Here is a 21,203-nt window from a genome sequence, read left to right as displayed (position 1 = left end):
CTATACTGACATTGATCTAATTATAATATTCGGTGTGTTAAGTGTTTCGTATTTCCGCGGTGGTGTTTCTATATTTGCATTTTGCGCACTAAGCAAAACGCGTTTTATCTTTGACTACGTGTCCCTCAAATAGAGAAAATACGTGATTTTTTTTCAACGACGAGTGTTTTATTTAAAATTGTGAAATGCATGAAGCATAATATAACATTTTGTAATGTAGAGCTTTGTGCTTTCGTCAGCTGTATGTTGTACAAAACTGTTTAATGTTTGGAATATATTATAATACGTTAAATCAACGTTTTCTGTCGGTAGGTATGTAAGTTATTCCTATTGTTCCCACATGTTTATAATAATGATATTATGTCAGTAAATGAATAATAATAATGATACATACCTACCTACAAGCTACTGATAAATACATTATTTTATATCATACCTTTAACACAGTAGACTATACGAAGTACATTATAATAAAAAATGTATAATTAATTATTAATAATATATACAATATAATATAATAATAAGAATAATACAATTTATAAGTTATTAGGTAGGTATATCATTTATATCGTTTTACTTTACAACAATATCGATTTTTATCAAAATATTAGGTAGATACCTACCAAGTACTTATACGAATTATCTACTTATACAATATACATAATATAATATAGTCATAATTATTCAGAAATAATATATTACATTACTACCTAAACAGTAAACGGGTACTATACGTCTACACTCTACACCTATAGTAATAGTATAGACTATAATAGTAGTCTATAATATTATCAACTTGATAACGGCAATAGGTATGGACGGTATGGTAATATTATAAATTATAATAGTGTTTTATATACTCGATTGATATCGGAAGTTGCGGTAAATATTAGAAATAAACGAATAATAATGATAAAAATAAGAAAGTCTGTACGCTTATAACAATATTATGCTTATCAAATATATATAAATACAAAAAATATATACCTATAATAAATATTTTCAAATATTTTTATTTTAGATGGAGGTGCTCGTTATACTCGTACTACAGTCGTGGTCATATTTTTTGAATAATATTTATTTACTAACTTTATTCCAAGAGTGCAGTACAATAAGTAAAAATTATTTTACTGTTGTGCTCGACTAGTATTACGATTTTCTTGAAATTCCAAAAAGAATAAAGCGAATTATGACTATTCACGAGTGACGGGTGCCGAATGCTGGTGACAATGTGACTGTGAGACAGATACAGAGAGAATCAGTGAGACAAAAAAAAAAATATAAGAAATCGAGTTATGAACTATAATTTATAAATTACAACGATTTTTCAATAATATTTTTAGTCGTAGGAGGCACGAACGATTCACCTTCTCTTGCGGCCGAATGATTTCCCCCTCCTTATCAAATTACTAATGAGTCCTTGTGAACAAATCGTTCATTCGATGGTCTATTAGAACGTGTCTTTTCAACAAAATTTTCATCGGAGGCTTGGTGGTCTAGGGGTATGATTTTCGCTTAGGGTGCGAGAGGTCCCGGGTTCAAATCCCGGCCAAGCCCGAATAATTTTTTCATTTTTTTTCTCCTTTTATATTTTACTTTTACATTGATTCATCATCAACAGCACCGATATACACAAATGAAACAAAGAATTTCTTATTTGCCAATATAGACTGACATTTTTTCAAACTTTCAAGGAACATTGTTTTTGTCATGTTTGTGATTATTCTTATAGTTAAAAATGCGCCTTCATCCATCACGTGGCTTGGTGGTCTAGGGGTATGATTTTCGCTTAGGGTGCGAGAGGTCCCGGGTTCAAATCCCGGCCAAGCCCAAATATATTTTATGTTTTTTTTTCGGATTAAAATCATCACACATATTATGTTTCATTTTAATATTACAATTTACAATTCCATGATTTTTTCCTGATAAAACAGTAACATATTATTATATTCGTGTCAATTTTGCTTTTTTATTTTCAAACATTAACTACTTTAAGTACCTATTATTATTTCTTTTGGTCGGTTTACAATATATGTACACATGTAGTAAAAATAATATACAAATATTATATGGGATACGTTTTATATTTCCGTAAAATGTTCCGTTGGCGGAAAAAGCTTTCAATCAATATTCACCTACCATACCGTATCGTATTATATATTATATCATATACATAATATATTATGTTATAAAATATAATACACGTCGGCATTAAGAACGCAATAAAAACTTTTAACGGCTTGAAGAAATATGCGTTTAAGGTGTTTGCGTGTCATTCAAATCATTATTTCTGGGTCGTTATAATATGTTGGTACGATCTGTTTTTCAAAAGTATTCTGATAAATTTCAACACAAATGTCAACGTATATTCCGTACCTTTACCTATATACATACTAATATTCTAATATAATATTATCTATACGGCTATTTTATGTACCCATATAATATGCCAATGTCTGTTTAAATAGTATGCTTCCTAAAGTCAATAAGTACCTATGGAAAACGATAATACAGCCACATATTATATAGGTAAGGTCGATGTATATCATGGCCAAATAAAATTTTAATATTTTATGTTATTTGCCATTTGGCAATGCGGCATGCTCTAAAAAGTGGAATTAATAATAATTAATACAAATCTATATTCCGTATTTTTGAACACTATTCTATGATTCGGTTATCTAATAACTGATAATCAAATTTAATTTATCATAAAATATTTGATGTTGAGCGTTTCTTTGAGACCAAAGACACAAATGCGGCCATAGGCAGTCAACAATTGCTGTCAATATTGTCATACACTCACGCAGTCTCATACAATGTTATTTGGCAATAGTGCATTATACTATGATACACATAAATAATTATATTATCATTTATCAACATTCAACATCTGTATAAACAGTAAAGTTAGTAAACTCTTAGTACTGCATTTAAAAGAACGAATTATTATTTGTAAATTTTAATAGCCACCTTTTATAATGTTGAAGTATCTATTGTAAATAATTTATTATATAAATAACTACACACCTGTTGTAAAAATGATCCCAGCCCGTAAAAGAAATTATAAATAAATTATTTAAATTAAAAGATAAATAACACACTAAAAACTAAAAAACAATCCACGCGTTGATCTGTCTAAAAAAAAAAAACTTTAAGCATTTTAAAGTTACGATATCATATTGACATATTGTACATGCACTTAGTAAACCAAACATTATAAATACTCAACACTGTAATTATTTACTTAGCAATAAGAACATTTTTGCACACACACAAAATTGTGAATTGTGAGATTAACAACAAAAACCCACAGTTAATAAATATTTCAATTTTAGTGCAAAAATGTTCTCGTCAAGTCAATAATAATAATAATAATAATAATAATAATAATTATAGTGTTAAGTAGGTACCTACCTAATCTAACTATCTAGTATCTAATATCTACGCAATATCTTCGGATTACTTAACACAATACAATCAATATAATATTATCACAGGTTTGTTGTATAGTGCTAAACATGCTTTTCTCAACTTGACCATTTTTAAACGACACAACGTGGAGGGTTTTTGCTGTCATGTATACTTTTTTATTTTATCTATTTTCCAAACTGTTTAATATACACCGAGTCAAAATCGTTAATAAACGTGTCGTCGTGCCGATGTGTATAGCCGCACCTATAATAGGTTACATGGGTAGTCGCAGTCATAACGTGAACAGCGAGACTGCACACGCACAACAGACCAACTCACTACACGGGACACAACAGAGCACAGACAACGCTCACACAGTCACACGTATCCCCACCCGAGTGAATGTGACTGGAGTGACCCGAGTGACTGTACGAACAGTGGTGGGAGCATTGTAAATGCACAGACAGAGTTGCTGTGTGGTCGGCATCACGGCACCACGGGCTAGATACTAAGGTATAATATCTCAGCCCATGGTCGGCACAAATATTGATAATATTATGGATAGTTTATTATTTACATCAGTGGTAGACGGTGACACGTGTAAAACCGAAAACAAAGATTATTCATTATCTCTTGAGTCATAACAATTGCCAAATTTTGGTTCATACTTCGTAAATCCGCTTGAGTATTAATTATTATCATCATTTTTACAAAAGTGTGATCCACACAATATTTCTGATATTTTAATGCGTATTGGAAATACATATGTTTAAATAGCTAATTTATTATTATTCGGGTCCCTTGTCCTATGTCCCGGACCATAACATTTTAGGAGGACACCTACGGTCTTTCTTTTACTATGTAAATATACATGCATAATAATTCTGTGTAATCCGGTTTCTTTAAAACGATCAACATTTTTGTTGAATATTTTATTATATTATACTTATATTACATGGAAATAAATATAAGATTGAAAATCTTGTTATTTTATAGATAAGCAATGATGTTGTATGTGATTAATGAACAATGACTAATGAGTATAGGGTAATGATAAAAATTATTTAATTAATATAATAGGTACCTACTCATTTATAATAATAATTTATTGTATGGTCTGTGATTATTCAATTTCGTCTACCATAATATTATGATGTATATCATCTAAGATTATTATAAACTCAAACATTTTATTTAATAAAATAACAGATTAATTCTACCTATTTTGTGTTTATTAATTAATCGAGGATTGAATGCCTGAGACGATCAATTTTTTTTAAGAGAACAAATTTCTTAATGAAAATTAATATATGGGATGAAAATAATACAAAAAAAAGAATTGTGATGGACCGATAAATTGACAAAAAAGAAAAAATTGCATAAAAAAAGAACAAAAATTATTTGGGCTTGGCCGGGATTTGAACCCGGGACCTCCCGCACCCTAAGCGGAAATCATACCCCTAGACCACCAAGCCACATATGAATTGGAAGTAAATAATGCATTTTTCAAGCTATCACCAGTCAATATGTACAAAGTTACTAAGTTTTAAAAAAAAATAGTTAAGTGTAGCTTACTATAATAGTAAGCATGAGTAGCGCCGCCTACAATAAACAAAAATATTATTTTAGCATGCAGTTAGTTAGCATGCAGGTCTACCATCATGGTTTATTTTTGTGACTGTCATCACCTTTTTGAACAGTAATAGATAATGGCACTAGTGCACTAAGCAGTACCAGTATTCGTCAAAATTGATTTTATAATTTTTATTCAATTCAAAAAATAATTACAGTTGTTACTTGAAATTGTTCACTGACTATTAATGTTAATATTTTCTAGTCAAAATATCATAATTACTATAGGTAATCCCAAATAGTTTGGGGTATTTTATTCAATATTTACAAGCAATTAAAATGGTCTTTTTCGTTTTATGTTAATAACATTTTTTTTATCTTAAATAAAAAGCATGATAAAAGGTGAATTACAATTTTTTCTTACATCGTTCTAAATATACAGCATAATATGCATACGGGAACAAATATCTTATACACATTTGGACCTCTCATTTTTACAAAATTAGATAGTACTTAATGTTCTTTCATATTGTTAAGTTATCGTAGTTGTATACTCGCGACTTTTTTAATAATAATAATAATAATAATAACAAAATACACAATAATATTATGTAAAAAAAAAATAACAAAATAAGAATAAGAATTAATTTAGTTACAATAGAAACTTAACATTAATACTAGGGGGTAAACGTTAGAAACAACAGATAATTTTAAGAATGGACGTTTTGATTTTCATAATTATTTATTGCGTAAGTTGAAAATACTGTTCTGTAGTATAGTCACCGACTAAAAGCTAATAAAAATAATGATTGCGTTACCGTGTTGGAATGGAAAAAAGTATACACACCTGTAATACATGCACATCTTACACATCTACCTACACTCCAATCGCGTCTATACAACCAAAATATAATATTAATATATTGATTATCATATTGACAACAATTTACCAGAACCCAATAATTATTTCCTCAAAATTATAAAAATATATGTTTTGTTTTTCAACAACAACCGGCTTATCGGGCTGCTTTTAAAATCAAAACCGTGTGTATATACGCTTTGTGTGCGTTGTTGAAGTAGCAAAAGGATAAGACGTGCTCTTTTCTTTTATGATTTCACATCAAGAATATAGTTCACACACAAGCCTATATATATACACACACACATACACACACATATATATATATATATTATATATATACACTTAAGTCTTATAGGTCAGAACCACTTTGATGTCAATACGTGATGACTACACACCGCGCTGTTGCTGTATAGAGAGTTTGACTCTTTTTCTTTCACAAGTTTTAGGATTATCCCCGAAAACTTAATCGAATACGGGATTTGGAAATAGTCAAAATTCAATTTCGAATACTTTCACCACAAATAGAAATGTTGTTTTCAACAACTCGCTGAATAAATATATTTCGAACACATTTTGACAATAAGACGCACATACATACACGATCTGATATTCTGATGTCTTATAACCTATAGGTAAATAGTAAATAACATAAGAATTACATCAAAATTGTTTAACGAAGTCAATGATTTTCAATGTTTTTGCAATTATAGGTTAAAATATCAATGAAATATATTTTGTTATATTACTTTTAAAAGTTGTATAATATATATTTACAATATATTGAAGGTATATATAAATAGTAAAAAAAATAACTCAAAACTTGCAAAAATAAACATGAAAAAAAAACTGATCGCAGTTTTGTTGCCATATGATGCCTGGGAAACGAGTAGAACATTCACGTACCTTGCAGCGTGGGGATGAAAAAAAACTATTTATTTCGCTTCAACCGTCGTCGTCATCGTGCTAGCAAATCATTGTGTAAATATACTGTATAGTAATCGCTTTCGTCCAATTTGACTCATGTGCGTACGTGCAGTATTTAAATCAATGCCAATATAATATATATACAATATACCTATACATCGGTATTACATATAGAAGGTACGCGTGCATTTCCAAACGTCAACCCCCGCGAATGGGACAACACCACGTGCATAGTAATAATATATTACATCGCAATTACGTTATAATGGACGGAAAAAGTTAATAATAATAATATAAATTATGGGCGTAGGCTTTTTAAAGTTATAACTGATTATGTATGCTGCGCTATTAAATACTATACAGCAGACACGTGTGGCTTGACTCGATCGTTCCATTAAAGGGACGGATATTATCTATTATTATGACGTGTCAGCCGATGCGATGTCACGAGGCATAGTGCATACGACAGTTATAATATAAAAACGCAGAAAATGGTGGAAAACATTTTGAGGCCAGTTCCCAGAATACGGAGACTGCACTAGTTCCGGACGTCGACCTCCTAAGAATGTTCTCCGCAAGAAATAATACCAAACATTCATACAGTGTTTATCGAATGGCAGGCAGTGTCTAACTTAGATCATTTTTTATTTGTCTATTTATTGATAGCTGAATAAATAATAATAATTGATAATGAAAAATGTTAAACATATTTACATATCTAATCATATAGATGGAAAAAAGATTTTTACGTCTTATTGTTAAGAAAACATAATTTATAAATATATACTTTGATTGCTACATTGAACATATCAAACACCAATAATAATATTAACTTAGTTAAGATTACCAATAATTATTAATAAATGTAAAATAATTTAAAATATTATCATGCAAATGTATATTCACTGTATAAGCTGTACAGATTTTATCTTAGATGGTAGTTAGATAAAAATTTTATAATTTATCTAGATAAGATTAAGGTTCTTGCACGTTACCTGTTTTTTTGCTCAAGAAAACTCTCATGCCTCGTAGAGTAATACGATTTCGATAATTTTGTTTTTTAATAGAGAAACACTTCTTACAGTGTGCATTGGACTTGGATTTTTAAAAATAATATGATGCGATTTTGATTTTTGAATATGACCAATTTTCCCAAGTTTTGGTATTTTTATAATGTTTGTCTTAACTCTTAAGCAACACAATTGAAAAAAAATGCTCAATGCTCCCTGCAGTAGAAAATTAACCTCTAGCAAAAAAAAATAAATCAAATCTGATTACTTTACGATGCGTGACAGTTTTTCTTGTACAGTGTTTTTTGAGCAAAAAATCAGTTTTATTATTCTTGGTCGGCTGTGCCGTTGAAATGTGGAAGCGTGCAGTGCTTGCGAAGAGTGACAGATACCCGCATACAATCACACTCTGACACTCACACTAATAATTAACATGTATTAAAGGCCATGGGCGGCAGCAACGACATGGTATATTGCCTAAATATTGCCTTTTAATAAAGTTTCACTAGCAATCCCTTTAAGACATGATGATTTTACGTAGATATATGTATCCAACTGAATTTAACTATAGCTCAAAACGGATGATAGGATGAAAAATGTTTAAACAGAGGTGTCTTGTATAGTTATCAGGAATGAATTTCAGCACCTTATAAATTATAAGAGAGTGCAAATATATACTGTCTTATAATTTGATTCAAATTTAAATTATATATTGTTAAGTACAATTGATACGATGCATTGTAGTTAAGATTATAGTCTGCGAGGAGGGGGGTTAAGGATTATGCCTATTTTTATAATTATTTTATTTTTTATTTTTTTAAATCAAACATAAAATAAACTCTTTGTTATATTTCAGGCTGTGTTATCCACGTATTCTATACTTATCAAAGAAATAGTTTCATAACATATAGTATTACATTCAAAGAGCTTTAGATAATTGGTAAGGTTCGATTTGAGAACCATCGGAAAAATAATATTATTATTAAATTCAGGCCAAGAAACATACACTTGAAAACAGGGAGACAAAAGTATAATAATCTCACTATATCTAATGGCAGAGCCCCTGGTACTGACTTCACCATGGTATGCACGATACATATTGTTTTCCAGCCACTTACCCCGGTGACTAACATATTGTCTTGATTCATTTTATCTCATTCGTTTAACTTTGCTTTAAGGTTTCTTTGATGTACCGGTTAAAGTATCTACGTAATTTAAATTATTGACTCTTAATTTTAGTTCATAAACAATTATAACAACCTCATTTTTCGTTGAATTATTTACTGTAAGTACATCAACAATTTAGTGAGTTTTTAAATCGTTTATTTCAAACAATTATATTAATACAAATCACTATCAATCACATTGTGGATTAACTTGCTTTTTAATATTGATATACCTAATTGGTCAAAAATGGTTCTAAAATATAATGCGATTTATTACAATGACACTGATCTTTAAATCAAAAATTCCACTGCAGTTTTCTATTGAATTTTTATTTTATCGACAATATCTATAAATAACATCCTAATCAATAAGCTCTACCATAGTTTTAGAAATATTATGGTTGGTGGTTGGTTTTTAGTCCTCTCCGCTCAATCATCGTCAGTACCTATGTCATATCATCATATTATAGTGTTTTTATTTTATTTATTGTAAATATATTGCCAATATGATACATTATTATTCATTATCCAAATTTCAAAGCTACATAATTTTTAATGAGTATACTAAATTATAATATTATGATAATAATTTAGTTTTAAAATAGGTAAAATGTTAACTAATAAAGTAATAATAATTTGAATTCTATTATATTGATTTATTCACAGTATTAAGATTGCTGCTATGAACATGCTCAATATTATGTGTTGCACCTAACACTATAATAATACATAGGTAAACACTTTTTTTTATGATGTTGTATAATACTTTATTTTTGTATATACAAAATAAACATAAATTGATTAAAAAGTAACTTTAACCTGTTTCTGGAACGAAAAATTTTAAGAATATTGTGTTATACTGCAGTATAGTAGATCGAGATATCTATGCATACAGTTTTATATAGAGCAAACAGAGCGTTATTTCCCAAGATGATTTCAGCCCTTCACATGTCTCCAGTTTATTTCTGATAGTATCTTGTTGACATATATACGCGGTATTTCGTGCATTTTATTATAAAGACCGTCACAAATCGAAAAGCCCTAATACATTTTCTTTTTATATTATATTATATATTATTGTATCCAGAGAACTCGAGTAAATTGAATATGATACTGTTGTACCAATCCAATATATACGACGTACAGTAAACGCATTACTATTGCCTCATGTCACATTATAAACGATTTATACGTCATGTTTGTCGTATTTCTGTAGATAAATATAGTAAAAATAATAATAATGATATTATATCTATTAAAGTATGTAATACAACAATGAGTCCACTTGCCTGTTTACCGTCTCTGCCTTTCCACCGGGTCCACTTGTTAGAACCGGGCCTCCAATAGTCTATCATTATTTCCTCGACGAACTCTTTGCCAGACCCGTTGCCGTACCGACCCTGGCTTTTGATGGCCGTCACCGCGTGCAATCCTTGCAGGTTCACCTCCAAATACTGTCGTCCGTCGTTCGATATCATACCCTTCGGGCACCAAGCGCCACCGCTGCCTTCATATTTCAGCCTAGAAATAATACATGGATTTTTTAAAGTTATCTCAGCGTTTATTGAATCATATTTTTTGTTGCAGTTTTTAGCTGTTATATAATTGAAATCCATAAAAAGTTATCATAATGATGTATTACTATAATATTACTATGAGATATCGGGTTAAATTATATTAGTATGGTCCCGATCCGAAGTGTATTTGTACCTAAATAGCCTATCCAAAACGCCATGTGATTATAACTATACATTTACTTAGCCGTTTATATTTTAAATCTATTAAAAAACTTTTATCGTGCATATGAGATACAGATTAAATGGGCACATGGGTAGTAATAAAAAGTGGGAAAAGTCGCATAAAAAGTGTGCTTTGCAATGTTTTCCTAAAGTGCTGTTATGAAATAGCGAATTGTATTATATAATGCGAAGATAACAATATTACATAAATTATTCTAAGTCAATGGATGGATTACGTTTACCTGTGTGTATATGCGAGTTTAGAAAACGCCATAATTTTTTATGAATATCGTTCAAAATAAATTTGAGAAATTATACATATATTAGATGCTTAACCATACATTTTATACATCTGTAATTATTATATTCTGTGTCTTAGGTTGCATATATTATGTATTATATATAATATGGCGTATTATTTTAGATAGTATATAATATAACACAGAATACAAATAGTTTTGCTTGTTTCCGGGCGTCACGATTAAAGTCACCATAGTTCCTAAATTTAAGCATAGAAAAATTGTATATAAAATAATATTGCTATATTGACCTTCGACAAATAAAATCTTCTAACTTATTATTTCAGTAGCAGATAGCACTTATAGCGTGTTTATTTGATGTGCTTGCCATCGCTGATATGTATTATTTGAACATTCATCGACTTCACATTAAGAACAATCATTGGTTAAATTCAATTTCAGACTCGAAACTAATTTAAATTCTATTATGTAAATAGAAACCACACATTAATATCATGTATAACATTTTGTTACTAGTTACTTGAGAAGCGTATATTATGCTTAATATATTAGTAATTATTATCATCGATATGAAATTAAATCTAAGAGTTTTCTTCTAAACTTAATTTTTTTTATTTTCACAAATTATAATCTGTTATACAAATTATCACAGTAAGGAGTTGTGGTGAGTGAAAAATAAAACATTAATAACCTAAAACTCTACAAAATTGATATTACACAGTAAGTAGAAAAAAAAATGTAAGAATTAAAAAGAATCCAAAGATCAGAATTTGAAGAAATTCATTATTACATGAAAACATAGAGGTGAGCACGCTTGGTGAATCACCCTATATATAATAGAAGTACTGGAGGTTATAGATTAAAAAGTAATGTGAAAATAATAATAATAGAGAGTCTTACAAATAACCCGTTCACCCTGAAAAATATTTATAGAACAACTAAACAACATACACTATCACTCGTCGTAATGTTTTAGACTCGAATGTTTTACCGTGACTGCGATCCGCCCGAACCAGAGTGATTGCGACACAATGACGGAGCGTTTTAACGTATAAGTAACGTACGGGGTGCCATTGGGGGGGGGGGGGGGGAGGGTCGTGAAGGGTGGGAATGAGATGACGTTGTGCACTATTTACTTATTGGAGGCGCGTTTCGCGTGCACCGCATTCACGCACGACACGCCGAAAAACCGATGCGATGCAATTCGTCAACGTCGACCCTGCGAGAGTTACGCGTGTGTATAGGTACACCTACGATAATAGTTATATAATTACAGAGAAGCGGTCGAGAATAGAAAAAACCTCGTTTCTCCCGAAGAATTGGATGAGCTACAAAGACCGTGTCCACATGTACCTATAGATGTACGGTATAGACCCTTCCTCCTCCAAAAAAACTCTCCGACAACGCGGGGGCAGATTAATATTGAAATTAGGTTTTTTATTATTAAATTATTAGATAAAAAAAAAAAATAATAATAATATTGCTACTAATGTTGGTTGGTTAAAATATTCCAAGTCATATTATTAATACTATCATCGCAGAAAAATAATCGACCCTCCTGATACTATATTTTATTATTACCTGTATAATAATATAATACGTGCAAACGTTTTGCAGTTAACACATAATGGGCCATGGCTGGTATTTTGGTACCTATGTATATCCTGTCATGTTATAGACATATTATTCACAACAAAATACGATCTTACCATATTCTCGACTTAATTTCAATATTATGTTAGACATTTTAGTTTTAAATCCTTGGTTAAAAGATTAAAATTACTTTAAAAAAATCGGACAATCCAATTCTGGTTGGTGAAAATACTTGGTGCAGTTTAATAAAATGCAAGTTGTAATGCGCATGCGCAAAATAAAACTTCTATAATTTTGAACATGGTAAAAAATGTATTTTTCTGTATTCCCTGGCTCCATACAATTTCAATTAGAGGTCAGCGAACAGACATATTATTTTTGTTACCTTTAAAAAAACCAACCGCTGTACCAAGCTATATATAAAAAAAACAACATTGGATGTTGTTTAATTTTTCGTTTTTCCGAAATGATAGGTATAATACGAGTTTTTTTATGATTTCTTTTGTTCGTCTAAAACAGCCATTTTGCATTGTTATTATACTGTAATTTTATATTATATGACTACCAGAGACAAATTAGTTTTGCCACCACGGACGATTACAAGTTTTTATTTCATCAAGCATTTGCTGTGGCATGTGGGAAATTTATAGAAATGTTTAATAATATTATGATCTACCACCCGCATACACCGGTGTATGGCCATACCTTTAGGTGCAGTTTTTATTCACACTAAGTAATGCGATTTTTTTTTAATACGTTTTTATTAACAAGTGTTTTATTCAACATTATTCATGTAATATATTATGTATAAGGTCGTTTAAACTATACGTTAAAAAATATTGTAAGGGATTACATTAGTTTTTAATGTTATCCTCACCATTTATTTAACGGACAATTCGAATGACCATGTGACGCACCAGACGTTGGTTGTAACTTGTAGTTAATTGGTGCATATATATTATATTATAATATTATCATTATTGTGTATTTGTGTGCATATCCATTATCATAATTTTTGTTATATTTACTTGCTATGTAATACCTACTGTAATGATTATCGAGCATGCTGACTTATATTATCATTTTTTAAGAGCCATGTGGACTTTTGTCAATTTGTCAATCATCTAAGTTACAACTATTTTAGAAAAAATTAACATTATACTTGTATTACACATTTGTTATAACTTTTAATTCATCCCAATATTGTATTACTAGTGGTAAGTGTTTCATGTAATGTTACCGTTGAAAAGAGTCACTACTTTTTAGTTAACGTCATACTATGTGTTTACACATTAATTGAATTTAAGAAGTTGTATCTCTTAGCGCAAACTCTAAACTAAAGGCCAAAGAGGGGTATAATTTATTCATCAATAAAATTCACCTCCTAAAGAAACTTGGTAGTCCCAACGTTCACTACCAGTATACGATGTAATTTAATTTTAATTAACGTCAAATTTGTTGTATTAATAATACATTTTTGATGTTCTATTCCTGTAGGTTGTCTCAGTACAAATAGTACCCTACGTTAAGGGATAAATTGGTTTTATTAGTTCTAAACGTTAATTTATATTAAGAAATGTATAAAATAAATTATTATTAATAATCAATATATTTATTATTAATAATCAATATATTTATTATTAATTATTTTTTCAATGTATCAGTTGTTGTTAAAACATTATTAGTTATGAGTTATGAATTAAAATACCAATTTTTCATTGTTGTTGAAATAAGTTTTTATATTTTTATTTTATAAGAATATTTAGCAAAAATTATGCCTCACAACAATAATTCTTGTGACATATTCTTATTTTTTTTATTTTACTTGCTACTAGTGATACAGAGAGAGTTTTTCTTATAACTAGAATGTTCAATTTTAATCTAATTTATCTTAATTTGATATTGACATTTGAAAACGATACATTCCATTATTTGCCTATAATTATACAAATACCCTATGTTATGGTTTTATATATTTTTCATACTTCAATAATCTATGATGTCAATATTTTCAGTATGAACCAAACTTGTATACAATTTTTAATTAATCAAATTAATGATCGATTAAAAAATATAAGTATGAGTATGTATTAAAAATTCTGAATTTCAACGTAGTTGCATTTATTTCCAATTTAAAAAAAAAATATAGTTTAATTATTTTGGGTATGTTGGTGCGTTTGATAACAATAATTTTAAAATACAGCAAGCAATATTTTTGTCATGTATTTCGTATGTTTACAGCATATTATTATATTCATTTTAATTTAGAATAACCTTGATATTATAAAACATAACCTAATGTCATTCAAATTTAACAAGTTTATTTTTTTTTGACATTGATTTTTGAATACCAACTAAAAATAATGCATTTAAATTGTTATTTATAATTTTATTTGATAAACACTAGTTGGTATCTAAATAAATAAATAACATTGATTAAATGAATTTTTCTGTTACAGTGCTTGTCACTTGTTAAATAAAACTGATTTATTTTTTTTATAAGATTTAAATCTAATTGAATATTTAATATAATTAACATATTATAAACTGACTTAATTAACAAAATACATACATAATAATAATAATTCAGTAATATCATCGCAATACTTTATCAAATATTTGTGATTTTTACCTCGTATTTTTCATTTTTCGATCCATTACAGAACTTATTTATTTGCTTCACTCTCCGATGTAAGGGTGGGCTAGATTCCCATCATAGTTTATTGCTATTTCCACTATACGGTCATGATTATTGATAGTACCATATTATCTATTTTTATTTATTGTCATTTTATTTAATTAATTGTAAGTGTTTAGTTTTATTAATATTACTGAAACAAAAGTTTTAATAAAAGTAATGGTATAATAGGTAAACTATATATTATTGTAAACATAATTTAATATTTTTGATTATATTGGTTGTGATTTAATGTTGTTTATAAATTATAATGATGAACCCGGGCACCTGAAAACTATAGAATATCCAACGGAAAAAAAATGTTGATCCTCATGTCGGAGAGTGAGAATAAATATATAATTATCGTATATATTAAATCGATGCTTGAATATTATTCTGCAAATATAATATAGATTATCCAAGGTACCCTTTTCAATTGCAGAAAACGGAATTAAAAATATTATATCCACTTGAACCCAAAGGCCAAAATACATTAGAATCAATAATTTCTACCGACGGGTTAACCTACCTATCGGACAAAGTTTGACCCTTTGCAGTTTAAGGGTTCAACGGTCTTTGGTTATTTCTAATGATTTCCATTCAGCAAAAACGTTGAAACGTTAATTTAAAAAAATATACATTATATGTTTATTAAAGTTCTTTAAACTCGTCAAAAATTATTGGCTTCAGAAAGAAAAAAAATTAAACGTAAAACATTAGGATAGCTGTTTTTCGCAATGAATCGTTGTGACTTATTTTTGGTAGGCACGGTGGTGGTAAACCGATAAAATTATAGTTATTTTAATGCTATGCACTTTGTGAATTTTTCCGGCTTAAAAAAATTATGTAGGTACCTAGCCACTACGTTATAGATGGATATCTCCATATAAATACTTACTTATCCTCAACGGTTACCGATTTCATACTTATAGAGTCACAACTTATAGTAATTTATGTATGGTATGACATACGGATAAACGTATAATTGTAAAAACTCAGGTACTCATATAGTTAAGTAGGCGTCGAGATTTTTTTCTAGCATTTTTGGTTCGTTGATCAAATTTAATAACGACAGCGATCAAAACGACAAGTTAGAGTAAGGAGTTAGGGATAAAATCGTGTTGGTGGTTTGTATTGCAGGTCAGCAATTAGCGTTCGGGATGTAATCTAACATCTGACGGCTTTTCACTAAAGTGTCAAGCCGTGTTAATGAGAAACTAACCAACGTCCCTCGGCCACGATTTTGCGGACCAGTAAAAGTCAAAAGAATAATGAGTTATTATTTTTTTTTGGTTTTTTGGTTGCTATTATTTTTATTTTACACTACAACACTGAAGGAATTGACAATGTTCTTATAACCGCATTCAACCCTTTCAACTAAAAATGTGCTATAAAAGTAAGAGCAAAAAAATAACATAAAATAACGACAACGTTTCATGAGTGTACTTGAAGCAGCTTAAAAAAAATAGTAATAATAAAAACCCAAACATAATATTATGTTAAAGTTCCAAAAAAAATTTAGTTTATTACGGTGTACCTACCTAAATAATAATATTATAAAAATGTACTTTTATTTTAAGATATGATATTTATAAAAATAATAGTAGGTAATATTAGTAATATAATAAGCATAAACATTAAACATATAGGATACCATACATTTGTTCAGTTTACATGATTTAGTAGTATTTTTCAGTAAACGTATGTATACAGCAAAGTACTTATTAGATTCCACAAGTATAATATTATAAACCTATTCAGTTTAAACGTACAACAAAAATCATATATTCGTATTGTAATACACTCAGATAATTATAAAATAAACTTGAATATTTTTTCTGTAGATTTTCAAAAAGAAAACATATAATTCAAGTTAAGCTAAATTTGAAAAAAAAACCTTTACCAGTCTGGCCATTTGAGATGAATATTAATATTAAATATGCAAAGCTGGCTCGAGATTTAAAAAATAATAATAAAAAAATTAAATGGAACTCGAGACTTGGCAGAACAACTATAGAATATACGACAGAAGGCTATTAGAAAGATATTCTATAATAGGCAAAGACTGGGCTCAAATCCGAACCAAAGAAATAAAAAGCTCAGGCTCGAAAAAGTATAATATAAATCGATTTGCATTCTAATAAACCACTAAATTGTGTAGGAACAAATATAAAAATTATTGATAATATTATGCTTCATACTTTTTAAAGTTGAATAGTTTAATTTTTTGAATATCACTGTTGACAGTGGCTAGTTACAGAGAGGGTGGGTCCCTCCGATATGATAGAGACGAATACCCAATGATCTCTTTTTAAAAATATTTGTTCATAGTTAAATGGGAATTTTAATAGTGCAGAAAATACTTGCGCCTGTAATAGTAGGTGTTCAAATGTTTTGATGAAGAGTGTCGAATAACAATAATAATATTAATGTTCGAATGCCCAATGTTGATTTTGAGAAAATAAAACTGGTACTTGCATTTTATAAATGTATACTAAATTATTAAAGTGACTATAATTATAAAAGATATATGCCTATATCCTAACTGGTCGAACCATGTTGTACAGGCAAGAATGAATGAAATGGATTGGCCTTATTATGGTGTCACAGTAATATAAAAATATGTTATATTAGATTAAGTACCTATTGCTGAGCTAAGCTTAAATATTAGAAAATTGGATTTTTTTACAGATGTAACAGTAAGGTAATAATGTTTAAATGCCACATATTTTATTTAGAATATCATTGAGTATATAAATTAAAATAATACATGGGTATTAAATAAATGTAGGTATACTTAATTGTATAAGATAAGAAGGAATTATATTTTGTTTCAGAAAAACATATTTAAATTCTAAGCCCAGAGTTAAGGTGTTATATGTTTATTTGATAACGTATCTTGAGTTTAAAATGGTATGAATTTATCACAATTTTAAGGCAACGTTGGTCCTGTACTCCTGTCAGATCAAGCCTGATGTTTTTGATTAAACATATTTAAATAGCAACGGGCCAGTGGTAAATTAATCAAATATTAAACTTCAATGTCCAAGAAGAAATCAATGTTTTAAAATCAACAAAGTATTAACTATCTTAGTAGACAAATACTGGCTTTTAAGCAGTTTACACGGAACTGTATTGAAGTTGTTGATCGAAGACAATCTAAGAGCAAGATAACTATTTTGGGATTCACGTTTACTTCACCACAAACGGGGCAAAACAAGGAGATATCATAGTTCATACCTCCTCTTGGGATTACATTATTACCCAAAGGCTGACCACAACTCCCTCCCGTAAGAGCTCCGAAGGCTATTTGTGAACAGGCAAAAGGTGTTTGCTATCCCCAAACGGTCGATAACCAGAGTCATAGGGTCAAATGGTGTTTACCCATTTACAATCGCCAATTGGACCTTGACATAACGTCCATCTATCATTTATAAAAAAATAATATTTATTTTAACATTGAAACTAATAAAAATCTAATAAATTATTTATTTTACTTAGGAAAAAATATTAACAAACAGCCAAATGGATAATTCTCGTTTCTTTTAACGCGAATATATTATGAAAGTCAAATAAATCGATATACCACTACGCCTATCATTCACTCGAGTTTTGTAAAATGTTTGTTCTGTATGCATACTGCTCTTGAAACTATTCAATTCAAGAGACAATAACTTAACACTTTACTTCCCAATTGTTCTTATTAATAAAAAGTCATCAAGCGTTCATCGTACCTACACTTTTATTTTCTATTTATTTTTATGAAATAAATTTAAAAAGAATACACACACAAAAATATTAAAGAAATAAAGTTTAGCCATAATTATTTATCATTACCGCGGTAACATGTTCATCTGCTATGACATGCAGAATTACACAAAATAAAATTTTTTTTTTTCATCTACATATTATTATTATTAGAAATATTTATACTACGTAAATATATCAGCTATAAAGACTCGTTGCCGAATACGTGTTCACTATGAAAGTAGTACTACACTGTAGTATCTGCTGCTGTACTGTATTAGACATTACCCACTTATTTGATATTGTTGGTTGCTTCTGCACATTTCGTAATTAATTAATTATTTATTATTTCATAGTGTTGCCTGAATTATGAATATCATACTTAGAGTCTAGAAATCTTATTTATTTAAGGTATAATTACCTTATTATATTAAGGTATAACAAAATATCAAACATATGGCTTCATTCATAAGTTTAAATGCGCGCAATCGTACATTATACCGATAAGTTTATATTGGTTCATAATAACACAACTACTGATAACTTCTGACCAAAAATTCGCAAAAGTCCAACGATTTGCCTACGACAAATAACCTTTGTTGGCTGAAATTTTTATCATGTACATTTTTCTTCTATTATGTTCTTTTGTAAACTCACAGTATACTTTTACTCTGCATGATTTAATAAATCGATCAGCATTATTATTATAAAATTGTCTCTTTTTTTCTAACTCATATGAATCAAATTAAGTTTTTTTCGTTAGAAAATTGATTTCACAATTTATTATATTTTAGCAGGAATGGAAATATGTATTATTGGGAGTGCATAAAATTAATTTTAAAAAAAACCTATTCTATATAAATTAAATAAATAGTAAACGAACTAAAAAATATTATTTTTTATTATTGTTAATAACTTTCTTTAAGTTCGATAAAAAATGTTGTTGATAAAATAATGGGATTTTAAAGGTACAAACAATTAATTCTTAATAATTACTCGGTCACAAATTAAATAAATGTATACGATGTTAACCATTTAGGTAGTTTATTTTATTATCAAAATAAAAAACTATATTAAAGAGTTCAGAAAGGATAACTAAAAGTTTAGGAAACCAAATATATCAATTAAGTACTAAAATATGTACTTAAGTTGTATGGTGTAGTCATTGCAACAAACATTTCAATTTAAGTAAAAACATACCTACTGCAACAATAATTAATTTAAATACAAGAAGCGTATTAAACCAAATTTAGTTTCTGTGTGATTCAACACCTTACAAATAAACACATACATATAGTAATATTATTATAAATTAAAACGAGAAGGAGTGGGTAATAAAATATAGTGCTTGGCTGCTCAGTGAATAGACTACTCAACCAGCTATTCGATAGGTTCCGATTCGAATGCGGTCCGATCATCTATCTTTATGTCTACCCTACAAATGCGCGGTCAATAGAGTATTAAGACCCGTGGAAAATTATCGAGGGGCACTGGAATTAAAAACTGAAGGAAATAATATTTTTATATTAGATATACCTAAGTGATAACTGACCGAAATGACGATTAATAATAAGTTCGTACTTATATATATATCTAATATGTACATAGTTGAATATTAAGACAATGAACCAAAAAAGTAAATAAACACCTATGCCGCTGTTAGAAAAATGGAAAAAAATAAATTGTCAGACCAGAGTCCACGTGGAGAATGGACTTGATTTTTTTAGGGCAAACAGAACAACATTATTGTTTTCTTATTACTATTGGACTGGCTGGCAATATTACACAAAAGGTGTGAGATTCCAGTTCGATAAAAGATTGTTGGACACGTTTCAAGAAACAATAGCTGTAGAAAAGTAAAAAACAAAAAACAAAAAGAGAATGTAGTTACACAAAAAGTATATATTATATAACAGAGAAATAGGGTACAGAGTAAAGAATGATGTAGTTGGATAGAAAAGTTCAAATACCAAGAATCCGTGTTTCAAAGGAACGAATTGTAAAATATGTTATGCATTGAATCGAATAAAATAACGAAGATTTATTGTAGTGTTGTACGAAAAAATGAATCCAGCTAGAATAAAAAAATATAGGGGAAATGTTTTTAGATTAATAGAGTTCGTGGTAAAACGTTAGTTAAAGGGTCAAAGGGAAAAGGGTGAATACAAAATATATTCTTGGATAAAAAAAAGTGGGTAACAAGTTACGTCTATAATAATAATTATTTAACATGAAAAAC

The 21,203-nt window shown here is 28.9% G+C and overlaps 1 protein-coding gene and 3 non-coding genes across 5 annotated transcripts in view; 2 read left to right on the top strand and 2 right to left on the bottom strand.

The window, feature by feature from the left end:
- The window catches only part of LOC111034654 (discoidin domain-containing receptor 2), a 246,444-nt gene that overhangs the window by 101,033 nt on the left and 124,208 nt on the right, over positions 1-21,203 (bottom strand). For both annotated transcript variants that reach the window (XM_022315962.1, XM_022315961.1), the window contains exon 4: positions 10,238-10,469. In XM_022315962.1, coding sequence (XP_022171654.1) covers positions 10,238-10,469 — 232 coding nt within the window. The remainder of the gene's footprint in view (positions 1-10,237; positions 10,470-21,203) is intronic.
- Positions 1,486-1,557, top strand: Trnap-agg. Its single transcript has one exon. It is a non-coding gene; the product is annotated as a tRNA-Pro (tRNA).
- Trnap-agg lies at positions 1,760-1,831 on the top strand. Its single transcript has one exon. It is a non-coding gene; the product is annotated as a tRNA-Pro (tRNA).
- Trnap-agg lies at positions 4,818-4,889 on the bottom strand. The gene has a single exon. It is a non-coding gene; the product is annotated as a tRNA-Pro (tRNA).

This window comes from Myzus persicae, unplaced genomic scaffold (assembly GCF_001856785.1).
Source record: "Myzus persicae strain clone G006 unplaced genomic scaffold, MPER_G0061.0, whole genome shotgun sequence".
In the NCBI taxonomy this organism is placed as follows: Eukaryota; Metazoa; Arthropoda; class Insecta; order Hemiptera; family Aphididae; genus Myzus; species Myzus persicae.
This window is presented reverse-complemented; position numbering and strand designations above follow the sequence as displayed.